Here is a 14380-nt window from a genome sequence, read left to right on the forward strand (position 1 = left end):
AATTCAAAGCATTTTGATGACAGTGATCAGACTCGGACAGCTTAGCCTTGCTATCCTTGGCAATTAAAAGGCTGCCAAACCTAAAGTCACAGCCACAAAACATATAGAAAATATATAAAATTGTAGAAGAATGCAAACATAGAGATCTGTCTCATCTGTATATCCCCCCCCACCCCCCCCCACCCCCCCCACCTACCCGCTCTAATGCTCCATGACAGACTGGTGATGAGTTGGGGGAGAAGCGCACGCAAACAAAGAGCATGGTCAATAATTCATCTCATCTTGCTGCAATCCATTACACTGCATTTATTATACATCATATGGGCAGCAACATGCCATGCACGCCCGAGCAGTCACTCTCCCATGTTGGAGTCAGACAGGCTCCCTGCAAAACATCACACGTTGGCACCGACACAAGCGAGATGGCAATTACAGAGGCGGGCCGCTCACGCGCACGCCGCACCCGGACGCTCAGACAGACACAAAAACAGAACTACCTCATCGTTCTCTGTCTTTCTGACGCTTCAGAAAGAGACAAATGTGATGAATGTCTGCCGCCGGTTCCGTCACACCGGTCACACAGATGAGAATGCTTTAGTGTGGAGAAGGCGCACACATCGCAGACAGTCCTGCAGGACTCTTAAGTCAGTAGGCGACAAGCTACTTTAAATTAATGAGTTTTGTTCCACTTATCCCCTTATCTTGCTTCTACCATGAGGTTCATTTATGTTTGTTTGTTTATTGCTTCATGGCTACTAGAAAAAGTACTGGCCAGTGGTACCCCTCAGCCTCCTAGTACAGCGGTCCCCAACCCCTCGCACCGGTCCGTGAGTTGTTTGGTACCGGGCTGCGAGAGTTGAGGCTCAGGTGTGAAATGTATGGTTTTCAGGGTTTTTATCAGTTTTCAGCGTTATTTTGTTATCGTTTTTATCGTTAACTTGGTTTTCCTTGGTCTTTTCACGTGTGTTATGAATAAATCTTCTTTTGTCGGTACCGGTACTAGTTTTATTTTGTTGTATTTATCCGCGACACCTTAAAGGCCGGTCCGTGAAAATATTGTCGGGCATAAACCGGTCCGTGGCGCAAAAAAGGTTGGGAACCGCTGTCCTAGTAGATACACCTATGGTATCAATTTCAAAATCCTAGATGACTTCCTTGTCAAGTTATCCCATTCAAGGTTTTAAGAAAACATGACCTCTGACCCATGACCTTGATGCTGAGGTCACTCAGTTTTGGACTTGTCTGAGATTTTTAGCAGATGCACCTGTGGTAACAATGTGAAAGTCCTGCATCCCTTTGTTGTCAAGTTCTTACACTGACAACTTGGGTGTCCATATTGCCCGCCTGCCAACTATCTACCCACCTGACAGGGTGACAACAATACCCCATCAGCCTGTTACTGCAGAAAGGTGAAAAGGCATCAAAGACAGTGTTTTTGCAAGTGCTGTACTCAAAATGTTTGAGATCAATTATGAACATGGTAGTGTGTAAAATCAGCCTTTTACTTATTGCTGTACGACAGCCATGACGGTTGTGAGCAAATTTCTGCAAAACCAAGTATCATTCCCTTCAGCCTTATCTGCACCTTTTGGGTGGTGCAAACCTTCCTCTGCATCACTCTGATGTTGTTTGTTTGCACCTCATGGTGAATAATCGAATGATGTCAGTACTTATACTTATGGAGAGGTATTAAACTGCAGTTAAAAACCTTTTTTAAAATATATAAATAGAAATATAGTATGCATGTCGCCTTGTTCATATTTCTCGTGTCTGAGAAGTTTCAAAGGAGGGCCAGCACAGAGCAGCATAAAACATCCATTCTGTACCACTCCTCACAGACAGTTTCACACATTTACAGTAACTGTGGCTGAGTGAATGGAGAACATTACTCTTTGTGTTTTGGTCAGTTATCTGACGCTCATACTGAGGACACATGATCAAAGGCAACCTGCGATGAGAGGAAAGGCAGCGAAGGCTCTGTGAAACAGCTCATTCAGGTCTGTTATTAAATGGAACAGTTGAGTTATAAATAAATAAATAACTCAACTGTTGCATTCAAATTCAATGCAAGTACTTAGAGAAACAAATAGATTAACAAATAGGTGAATGTAACTCCAAAATTAATTGCTTTCTTTGGTAATACACCAGAATGACAAAATGCACAAGAGAAGTAGCAGCAGACTCACCTCCATGCTGGTAAGATTACAGCGGTGGGTCCCGCCGAACCAGCCACTGTTGGAGCACTGGTCAATGTCCACATCCTGCAGGTTCACGTCCACGCGGACAACCCCCCTGTCAGAGAGAAGGACGGGGAAAGAGTCAGGACAAGAGTGCAGAAGAAAAGAGGGAAAGAGGGAGGTAGAAATATTGAGAAGAGTAAATAAAAGAAACAAATGAAATTGAAGAATCAAATGTGTTCAGCAGGAATGGAAGAAAAGTGAAACAGAACAGGAGGGAAACAAGGAGAAAGGAGGCACGTGGAGTACACAGATGCAGGTGAGGTCAGAATGAAAGGGAAGAAAATTAAAAACAGGAAGGAAGAGCAATGCTCCGGGGAAGTGAGGTTAAAGGTTCAACAAGCAGGAGAAGGGAGGTGTAGCCGAACGGGAGGAATATGAATAAATTGAAAGGGAGAAGAATTAAGAGTGATGGAGGTAAGTAATGAAAAAGTAGAGAGAGACAGAGGTAAGGAAAAAGAAGCAGGTCAGATTCATAATGTGCCACTTTTCTTTCCAGACACTGAGAAATTAAAAAGTAACGCTTTTAGTGTCAAGACTGCATTGCCTGTTGCCTCCAATTTGAGAACGCTAGCTTTCATATTTTCTGATTTCGGTTTCTTTGTTCTGGTTGCGCGTTGAACACTTTCACAGATTTGTGTGGACCTTTTGGGTTGCTGGGAATCCTGTGCAGGATGCTGACTGTGAAGGTTGCCCCGATATGCCTCGCTGCAGTTTAGCTAGAATCTGGTTGTCAGGCCATTTCACCTTGACTGATGGGCCTCATCATGTGCCTCATCAGCTCGGCTCACTACAAATACTGTATCCTGTCGCTTTATTTTCTGCTTGTTGAGCCGCAGACAAGTCAAAGACAAACAACTTTTGTTCCAGAAGATCATGGCTTCTCTTTTCTGTCAACAAATGCAACACGATGACTAATGCGATGAGTCGGCTGAAGCACGTTTGTGCCTAATAAGCGCATAAATCTGATGCCATGACAACACACTGATGTTTAGGAAGTTAACTAAGACTCATTAACACTAAACGCAGTAGTTTAGGCTAATGGAAATATCAGCAGTTTTCTCATTTTGAGAACATTTTTCACCTGATGGTAACTCGAAATTAAAAATTAGAGGTCACCCAAGCTGCTATAAACAGCTTCTAGTTCCACGACAGCTGAGTGCTATAGTTTTTAAGCACATTTGTTGGACGGCTTTCAGCGGTGGATTATTGCACATTTGGTGCTGTAGTGAGCTTTGAGGAAGCAGGCTGGTATGTTATGAATAAAAGCCTGATCCCATGCTTCCCTGTGCAAATGCCAGTGTAAAGTTTTTAAAGGCAGTATTTATGTGGGGTGTGTTCTCTGCTCCCGGCCGTGTTCACTATCAGATTCTGAGGATTTTCACACCAAAGGTGAGAAATACTCTTGTTTTCTTGCTGCGCCTGAGACCCGAACAAGTTCAATACACGGAGACTGCTGGCCTGTGCAGCAGTGAGCCACTACAGATTCAGACTGTGGAGTGAAGAAGGTTAAATAAACTGGTGAGGGATGTGACTGAAATACAGCACAGCCCGAGACTTCAGCTGGTTCACTTCAGCTAAGTCAGTGTAGCCCACAGTGAATAGATATCTTTGTTTATGACTCTCTATCTCCCTTTTTATCATGCACACTTATAAATAATTCCTGGTTTTCTTTTATTAAACCTTTTATTAAACCTCGCTGTCAATTCCTCCACTCCTTTGTGGTGAAGTGGTGCCTGACACCTGTTACCCCCCTCCCCCATCTGCCTGGTGGGAAGCGGAACAAACAACCGCAGAGAGAGGCTTTGGCTACCACCTCTACTCGAGTACACAAGAAAGAAAAAGAAGCAAACGTGTTTACGCCTGTATGTATTTGTGCGCACTCGAGTCCTTTACGCAGGTCAAGGCTTGGTGGAACGCAGAAGTAAAAACTGAGAGATGTGAAAGAGCTCGGATCTGTGTTAACATGAGGCACAAATTTCTTAGAGTGAAGGAAACATCAGGACAAGCTCTGCATGGGGGTACAATTTGATCATTTCTGCTACAACATAACAAATGATTGTGAAGACAAATGTACGCCTCTGCCTGAGTACCACTAAAAGAGTGATTCTTTACATTTACACAGCATAGACGTTCCTTTATTTCTCTGGGATGATTTATTCTTCCTCCTCTCACTAGCAATCCATCAAAACCATTTAGCCACCCATTAAGGCTTTGTGATAACCATCAGTCACTTCCAAGCTATTTACAAAGTGCTGCTCTATACTGCTTAAATTCTGATTTCATAAATCCAGCTTCACAGCGACCCTTCCAATGAAATTATTTCAGATTAGGCTTAGGTGAGCAATAGATGGATACGCTCCACATCTTCTTTTCTCCTCCACTTGTCCGGTTTCCTCGATTTCTTTTTTTTTTAAAACACACCGCACACAATGTGGAGATATACCAATTTTCCAGCTATTAGTGCTGCAGGAATCATCGTTTTGGTGCCAAAGGTATGATTTTATGTCCATCAAAATGTGTTATCGTTGCCATTTTCTGTAGATTCAGGTAAAGAAGCTGGAAAATGTATGTGTTTGTCATAGTCAGTGGAAGCAGACTGTGTGGAGTGTGAATAGTGGACCCAAACGCAGACAATGGAACATGGAACGTAACTTGATTTAACAAAAGGCGAGCTGTTTAATAAGGCTGATGAAAAGGTACAAACGAAGGGCAAGGCAAACTGATGCAAAACTAAACATTAACCTAAACTGAGTAAACTGAAATAGAACATGAAAAACCCTGACATGAACATGAATACATGAAACCTGGAAGCATGGTGTCAAACAACAGACGACCTGACAATGAAACATGACAGCAGACCACGAAACACAGGGGAACACAGCGTATACAAATGAACATGACACCACAGGGGAAGCAAAACTAAACACACTGAACATGGACCACATGACTTTCAAAATAAAACAGGAAACATAATGGGATGCAGACATGAAACACACAAAGGGTGAGGGAGACATAAACACAAGGGGCAAAGACACGAGGGGAATCTGATAAACACTGAACTATAACAGGGCAACCTAAGCAAAACAGAAAGAGCTTAAGATAACTAAATTAACTTAAACATAAACCATAAACCATCAAAATACACTGAAACTCAAAGCAACGAGTTAAAAGACCCAGGATCGTGACAGTGTTGCAACAGGCTACAGGTAAGAAAGTGCCTAAAGACTAAATTTAAAATAGGTGCTTTGCTAAGTTGTCTGCTGTGTGTGGTTCATGCCTTGAGTTAGGTGCCTTTTCTATGCCTGAATGAATTTTTGCTTGAAAAAGTGATCAGGTACAAGGGCTGAAAAAGCAGCTGATGTCCAGAGAAAAACAAAAAGACCTTCAAAAGCATGAAGAGCTACACTCAAGACCACTTTAGAAAATTACAAGAAAATCTGTCTCATTGGAAGCAAAATATAAAGAAAGGAATTGCGTCACAAGACTTTTGCACAGTACTGCAAGATAGAGACGGTGGTTATGCAATGTGCTGTTGTGTTGATGACAAATAGTGAAAGTGAAAACTGAGAGAAAGTCTTTATTTTTGTTTTTCTGACAGATTTGCACATGATCATGTATATCTATGTGAGCTACAATTCAGTGCCGCTCTTTTCTGAAGCGAAACAACTTTGATTATGGTTTCTATAAAAGAAAGAAAAACATGAAATGCTTCCAGAGGTATAGTATCTTATAGTATTTCCTTATAATGACACAATATCTTTTTTACCATCCTATATAAAAGTGCTGGAGGTGAGGCTGCTGGATTCTTGTCGGGATTGAATTATTTTATTCTGGTTTTCATTTACACATGTCAAACTTTTGCTTCTTCCACTCCTTGTGAAAGGCAGAGCTGGAGCCTAGTCTGAAAGACAGACAAAAATCATTGGACAGAGCCTCTCTCCTCCCCTCATTACCTCACAAATTTACATCAGACTCAAATAATAAGAAGAAGAAAGAGCAACAAGGTTTCTTTGACACAGAAAGTAGAAGACATGGAGGCTCTGGCTTATCATCTCCCCTACCTTATGCGTTTCTGTCCAGAGCCAACAAACTTTCTATTTTAAGAAATGTCATCGCAGGAGTGAGATGAGTCGAAGAAACTGCATAGCACAACTCGCATTACAGAAAGTAGAGGGAGGAGAAAAACATCATGAATCTGGTTGTGTACTTGCAGCCAATATTTATCCTCAGTTACAGACTGTATTTCTCTGAGATACACACTCAGGTTTTAAACACCCACTTTATTATTTTCCCTCTTAACTTGACATTTCCCTTGGCTCCCTTTGCTGACTCCACAGTCAATTTTGACAAATGCCAAACTATATTACTAAAAGTACGGCAGTTATTTCTTGATCTTGGAAATTGGAAAGCTCTGGGGGTAACGATACTAAGTGGACCCTGAGTTTTGATTTTTTCAAAATCGCTATTTTTGAGGTCTTGACTAATTTTAATCCTTACCTTTACATCAACAGGTCAAACCCCCCCTAACAGTGCATACCTCATAGTTTCCATCTCTATTCATTACAGAGTTTCTCTATAATCCAGCATCCCCTCTATATTCATATGAAACATCACAAATGGGATTCAGTATCTGACTTGCCTTCTTCTAAATGTCACAAATCACAGTGACTTGTAAAATGTCACAATCATTTAAACTCACTCAAAACCCTCTTGGCTGGGCTGGAATAGGCAATTGATTTAATTATGAATTCATTCACTGAACTGATTTAATCACACTTAACATTTTCCAGACGCCTTAGGCCACTGACACAAGCACATCTCCCATCTTTCTCAACTAGTTAAACATCCTCATCATGACAAGTTGATGGTTTAAAACGGGCAATATCCCAGACATGACTCGAATCCTTTTTTGGAGATGAACAAGCCAACGCAGGCAGACTGAGTCATTACAGCAAGCTGAAGCTACCCTATAAGACAGATGCTTAACTTTCAAGCAGCTCTAACAAACTGGACATTTGAGGTAATCTGAAAGTGTGGACCATGCTGATGCTGATAGAAATTCATTGTGTAATAAGAATCAGCCATCTTCAGATCCTGCACAGAGATGATTGCTGTACAATTCTCGAAGAAGCCAGAAGAAGCCCTCATCACATCGTAACACTCTAAGCATTACTGTCCCTGGAGCAGGTAGTGATGCAGCATTTTGCTCAGGGACACATCACCGGGGTGGATGCATGGCAGGGTGAGGGCCGAATCACAAACACAACACTGCTGCCTATAAACCACGAGCACTGCGCATCACAGTGTCATTCCAATTTAATTAGTCTTGCTTATTATGTAGTGACAGTGTAGGGGTGTTTTACATGTGTAGGTGAATCTGTGCATATACACTTGTGGATCTTTATATTGAAGATGGCAGAAGTTTTGTGTGATGATGTCAGCGGATATAACACTAATGCCTGTGAGCCAAAAGCTCAGGCTTCAGGTCGACTGAACACATTTTCAGGGAGTTTTTCTCCCTACTCTTCACCTTGCATGACATCAGTCCAAGACGATGTCCTTAACACGGGCATCTCAGGGACAAAGATCTTGCTAAGTTACAGCAAACATCCACCTGGTTTTCAAACCTTCTGTTCATGAGGAAAAACCTATCAGAAGAAAGGAAGCAGACGAACTAAAGGGCTTCACCAAAGCCCAGAACAGCATAAATAAGGATTATTTTGAACTGTGAATCATGGAAAGCTAGAGTCCAAGAATAAAAATGCAAAACTAGAGTTAGTACAAAAGCTAAGTAAGTAAGTAAGAGTAAGAGTTGGATGTGTGCGTGTTTACCCCAAGTTTACCCTTGTTGTAAACTTTCTTTTTTTCCTCTCTTAAAAAAATATTTATCATCTTTATTTGTATTTTTTTCTCCCATGTTATCTCACATTAGCGACACTGAGTGTGTGAGTGATACACTGACTTATGCACTGCAACAGACTGATGTAAGGGTGAAGTGCACCTGGACCTCTGAGTGGTTTCATCTTGTAGTAGAGATTTCATTGTTTATTCATGGCTTCATTGATCTTCTCAGGACACTCTTGGACCGCAGCCTTGAAATACGAGAGCTTTAGGTGTTTTGATGCACCTAAATGTTACCCACAAACACGCACGCGTGCACACTTCTATAGATATCCTCACTTACGAGCACTAGCACGAGCAAGCCTGCAGAATTCATTAGAGTGCTGGCTGCAGCAGGGCTGCATGTCTGTGCCTTGACAGGTGAGTGAAATGTCTAGATAGATCTGTCAAGGTTCTTTTTAACTGTCTGCTTCTATTACAGCAGTAGGTGGATCCATCTTTACATGAAGTCTCACAGAGGTTATTGTCAATTAAATGCTGTTAAAGCATTTCCATAGCTGACGCTGATTATCTGATTAACTTCAATTATTTCTAAGATATAAAGAAATAGATACTTTAACATGTGTGAGCTGTAATAGAACATTAAAACATATTTTTCTACATTTTAAGGACAAAAAAGTGACACTTTTCAGTCTCACCTGAACTCTGGCGCTGACTTGCTCTTAAGTCCATAGAAGCCTGCAGACAGGGTGAGCAGCCAATAGGGCACAAACGTTCCGTGTTCACACTCCAGGTATGGCGCAGACCACTTAATTTGGTTTTTGTCCAGGAGATAAGTGCCACTCTTGGAGCCCGATGCCTCCGTGATTCTTCTGTGCATGTGTGGTCTCCTGCCGTCCCTGAACTCATTAAACCAGTCAGTCTCCGGACTCCTGCCCTTGAGGTGACGGTGCGCAGAGCCGGACAGGTCCTGTAGTACCACTTCATTCTCGGTTCTCGTCGCCTGGAGGAAAACGTGGGGCCCTGGCGTCAGCGCATCCGTCTGCAAGGTCACCACTGCCCTGTGGATTTTAGGATCCCCTTCGAGGATGCTTTGAACCAGCGCGTGGTACCAGTGGATGTCCCTCCGCAGGGTTTGCTCCCGGGACCTGTTGGCTTGCAGGATCATATTCAGGAAGTTTGTGGCGTGCGCTACAGTGTCCAGAATGCTGTGGAGGGAATAGTGGGAGGCGACGTGGAGGCCGCCTCGCAGGCTGCTCAGCTCGTACCTCCGCGAACAGTTGACCTGTCTAAGCGCCGATGAGTCCCCGGTGTGCAAGAAAGCGGTCACCACCCTGGGCAGGTCCTCCTCGATTTTGTGCGCCACCACCGTGCGCTCGGTGGCTGGTACTGGGTAATAGGTCGGATGGTGGGGTGGCTCCCTGTTGATGTTTTGGGTGCTGAAGACTGGTGGGCTCTTTTCGTCGCGGTCATTGTCAGACCACTCCACATAACCGTAGTTTGAACCCCAAACGAGCCCTGTTTGCAGGAGCAGCGGGACGACTAGGAGAGCCATGGTTCGTTGTCACAGGCACAGAGCAGACACCGCGTGGACTTGGCAAAGTGTGGCGAGCATCACCAAAGCCACTCTATATCTTCTGCCGCTTCAGGAGATCAGAAACACTTTCAAACACACGCTCGAGAATGTCCTGGATTTCATACCTACGACCAAGCATAAAACGGCAAACGATTTCCTCTTGTCATCTTTGCATCTTTCAGAGAGAGCACACTTTTCCTCTCTTCTGTTAAAAAACACACAGTGTGATCTAAACAGCTGCACAGACACGAACCAGCCTCCTAACTCATGAGAAAACCACACGGACTCCTCACCAGCCCGCAATCCAGGGGAGTGCTCGGGTTCTCTTTCTGTTTTTACTCCCGCTCGGAGAAATCCAGGAGAAGAATGACAAGGGAGAGAGCAAATTGTACTCGAAGTTCCGTCCCTCCCAATAAAACCCTAATAGGCCACCTCGAGAGTCGCCCACAGGCGTGTGTGCTGGTTTCTCATTGCCGGTCTGTCTGAGGTGGGCGGAGCGTGGGAACGACGAGAGCTGTCCGGTGCTGAAAGTAGCGCCCGTAGGAAGAAAAGCGAGGGAGGCTGTGGTGATGAAGAGGAGCCCTGAGTAATGAAGACGGAGGAGCAACCTGGCAACTAGATTTACTTTGCAAATGAAAAAAAAAGAAAGAAAAACGACTGCGTGAGTGAGTGAGTGAGTGAGAGAAAGGGGGGGGGGGGGGGCTCACATATAGTTTAAACTGTGATTAATTATATATAGACAAAATGTCCAAAACTGTGTATAAAGTAGAACATCACACACATTACAGCCACACTTTTTTCTCAAGGGTTACATTTCTAATCATCAACCCAAGCAGCACCGTGTATATTAGCCGGGTGTGTTCTAATATACTGTGTGTGCGGCTGGGAATCGCAGATCCACGCTTTCTTGGGTTCGAGTCACGTAAATTTCGTCAAGAGAGGGCAAACGACACGGTGTGTCTGCAGATGTCCAGATGCCTGTCAAATTTTTTACTTTTTTTCGAGCCTTAGAGGCACTGAGACATTACAGTATAGCCTAATGCACTAATTTCAAATCCTTCAGGGGGACTTGAAAGAACTATAATAGGACCGAGTGCGTATCTGTGCGCGTCCAAGCGCGCATAATCCGGGCCTCACTCACGATTCTGTCACGGTACATTACCCACAATGACAGTGGTACCACCACACAGTGATTCTGCCATGTGATACATTGCAAGACAATTTGTAACTGAAGGAGACTTTATGGCTACCCGTTAAAACAGAGGGGGAAGTCTGGGATGATCTGCTTATCCTCTGGATTGTTGTGTCGGTTTTTGTGTGTTACTGTTTTTGTTATTACGGATAAATAATGTAACCGTGCAATCATTTACCCCTATGGCTTGGTCCCTCCCTTACGAGTTCCCCTTCATCAACTTATTTAACTCCCACACGTTTTAAATCAAGGGTTTATATTTGGAACCAGTGCTGATAACATATTGTAAGAGGAAGCCGGTGTGATACATCACTGCATCACATTTTGTCCCACGCAGCAGTGAGTAAATAAGAGAGTGGGCATTCCTCTTTGTGCCACTTTCCTGTGTTTAGACACTTTATGAGTCCATCTGGGGACTCGTTTATGTTCACGAGTGCGTGCGCACGTGTCCATAGGGCTGATCGGGAGTCATCCCCGGACTGTAAATGGGTGGTGCAGAGTGCACCTCGCCCGGGGTGACTCGCAGGCCGTTGCCATGGCAGTGGAAGGTGACGAGGCAGAGATCTCCCCCATGCTGTCCGCTGCAGCGAGAGATGTGGACTGCGGCCTGTCTGGTTTTACACAATCTACAGCTACAACTACTGTACGAACTCACCACCACCTCACCGCTCACCGCCAATCAGCCAGATGAAAACATGAAAAACAGACGTTCACGGGCAGACGTATAACCGGTGGTGCTCACAAGAGAGTGTGTAAATCAAAAAGAAAAGGTGTGTTTGTGGCAGGCATGGCGAATGAACGGCGAAGTCACAGAGAGAGAGAGACAGAGAGAGAGAGAGAGAGAGAGAGAGTATCTGGGCGAAAGAGACCGTACAGAGTGACTGCTCCTGCCCCCACTATTTCATCTTCTCTTACAAGCTGCACTGGCTCCCCTGCTCTGATAAATATTTGATAGGCATTTGCTGCTTCATCTGCATGCTTTACAACTTAGGGTCCATACAACCGCAACACGGTAGCGGCTGCTGTACCAGCCGTGCGCTCTCACCCACGCTTCCTCTGTTCTCCCAGAAGTTCCTTTAGATTTTCTCAAAAGAGAGCAAAGGAGGATAAAAGGCTCAGGAACAAAATAAATAAATAAATAAATAAAAATTGGGGGGTGCTTCCTATGCTGCTTGTTTTTCTTCCTGCACTCAGGAGTCTGTTTCTTTCTGCCACACCCATGCAGCCAGCTGCATTTGAACTCAAACTACTGAGGTTGCAAGGTGCTGGCCGGGATTTGGCAGAAGCTGTGACCTTTTAAAGGAGAGTTTAAGTGTAAGCCTGTGATGAAAGGCTGGAGAGGGCACTGAAAGAAAAGACATGATAGGCGTTACTCACACAGTGTGTGGATTTATCCCATGAATCACAGAGGAGTTTATCGACAAGGAGCGAGTTTTCTGAGATTTGTTCTGAAATGATATCAAGTCATCTGTTCTGATCTGCCTCAGGCATGTTTACATATAAATCTAATCTGTATGCGTGAATGATGTACTTTCACTGATGCAGCTAGCTATCACACCAGCATCACCTGCTATTCAAGGCTCCACCTTCAGTCACATCTTTCCATCTGTGCTGATGTATCTGTAGAAGCTGTCGAGAACGTCACGAGCTCTATAAATTGGAAACGGTTTTAGACCTCAGCCCGTGTGGAGGTATAGTGAAAGCACAGGGTGATGAGGATGAACTTGTGTCGAGAAGAAAACAAACTGCCACTGCTTTCAGTGTTTGGTTTTATGTGAAGCGGGTCGAGCTCTGCTGCCCATCGGAAAGAAAATTCTGCCAAAATCAAGTGGCTCTGTGTAAAAAACAAAAAAATTGGCCATTAAACTGAAATTAGGCAAATAGAGGTCCACTTTTAAAATAATACATGTACAGAATCCCCTTCCAGCTCAGTGCAATCAGTCACAGTTAAATGCCACCACTCTGGCTGCCAAATCAACTGCGGTTCCCTGATAAAGATGAAAAAGGCTGCCCAAAAGTGCTACTGTATTAATTTCCCATGGTACAAGCTGCCATTTCTCAAGTGATGCTGATGGTGGTGGGGGGGAGAGAAAGAAGTCATTTTCATCTGCAAACATCAGTGCAAAGTTCCAGATGAATGGCCCGATCTTGTAGTGAAACTGTGTCTTACAAAATGTAAAATAATGTCTGTGTTTGTTTTTCCATTTTTTTTTATCAGACACACAAGTAATGCACGTTACAAGAAAGAGTCTGCCAACAGTTCATCTCTGTTGATGTTGGTAAATGCAGCATGTCTTCCGTTCCTCAAGGCTCATTACTTTGCCTCTCTTCTTGAGCATGTGTGTATGCATCTGAGGTGCTTTGCTCATATCGGTGCAGTGTTGTGTTATTATCACTACTATTATGTATTATTGTTTTATGTGTTGTGCAGATTAAATCCAGCACTAAAGTTCCTGTTCAAACCCCCCGACTGTGTCTATCATTGCAGCAGAAGGTGAAACCTAATTAATTCATATCACACCATCAACACAATAGTGCACAGATTTCGGGCCAGATGTTTCCAGAAGCGTGTGTGAGAAATTGTGTGCATTGTGATGTTGTCAATAAAGCCTGCTACGGGTGAGGTTAAAAGCAACCAAGCTGTGCACAAATATCATTTTTGATGTAACCCCTGCTCTGCTAACGTCATTTAAATATGTCAGAGATACTCTGATCTCACGCATCGCTCCAAAGTGATTCAACTGCATCCAGGACTGAGGATGAAGCGTTTATAGGTGCTGCAAAAATCAAGCTGAGAAATGACAGCCTCATTTACTTGTTACCCACAGACGTCTGAAAGCCTCGTCCAACTGCACACACACACACACACACCAGCTTGTGTTTTCTCAAAAAGACGCAGCCACATGCTCTCCTAGAGGAATTGTGCCGAGGGACATTGTATGTGCGTGCACTCGGAAAAAGCATTCATAAGTTGTCTTGTACTATGGAAGCAAAGCGAGTGCGAACAGACAAGTGTGAAAATCAGTTTGTCGGGAGAAAGAAGAGACTCTCCAGCCTTTAGTTTAGCTTACTTGGATCTGTGATCCAGTAAAATTACACACACTCACGTGCACATAAACGTGCCTGACTATTTGGTTTACTTTTTGTTTTTTTTCCTTGTCATCTTCATTACACAATCTAACTTGTTTACACAACTGTCACACAGATCCTGTGTGGTTGGGCAGTAAAGTTTTGTCTTTGCTGCCATCTGGAGGTGCAGCTTCATCCACGTTTTCTATTGAGAGAGCTGAACTCTCCCGCTTAGATTACTTCTCGCAGAATTAACTGTTTAGCATTTCAGCCTGTTCATATGACTGCAAATATCTAATCAGCCAATCACACAAGAGCAGCTCAGTGCATGACAGACACGCAGACATGGTCAAGACAACCGGCTGAAGTTCAAATGTATCTCTCTGATCATTGAGTAAAAAAGAATTAGGAAGAAAACGCACATGTATTTTCATGTAAAGTACCAGATATGTAATCATATAT

The 14380-nt window shown here is 43.6% G+C and overlaps 1 protein-coding gene across 1 annotated transcript in view; it reads right to left on the minus strand.

Moving 5' to 3' along the window:
- gpr158b (G protein-coupled receptor 158b) overlaps positions 1-10054 on the minus strand; it is a 75267-nt gene extending 65213 nt beyond the window's left edge. The window contains exons 1-2 of the mRNA XM_006786954.2: positions 8780-10054; positions 2187-2292 (exon numbers count right to left, since the gene is read on the minus strand). Of these exons, the coding sequence (XP_006787017.2) occupies positions 2187-2292; positions 8780-9636 (963 nt within the window). The 5' untranslated portion in view covers positions 9637-10054. The remainder of the gene's footprint in view (positions 1-2186; positions 2293-8779) is intronic.
- Positions 10055-14380: the final 4326 nt, after the last annotated feature.

Source organism: Neolamprologus brichardi, chromosome 18 (assembly GCF_056152115.1).
Source record: "Neolamprologus brichardi isolate AB-2024 chromosome 18, ASM5615211v1, whole genome shotgun sequence".
NCBI classification, from domain to species: Eukaryota; Metazoa; Chordata; class Actinopteri; order Cichliformes; family Cichlidae; genus Neolamprologus; species Neolamprologus brichardi.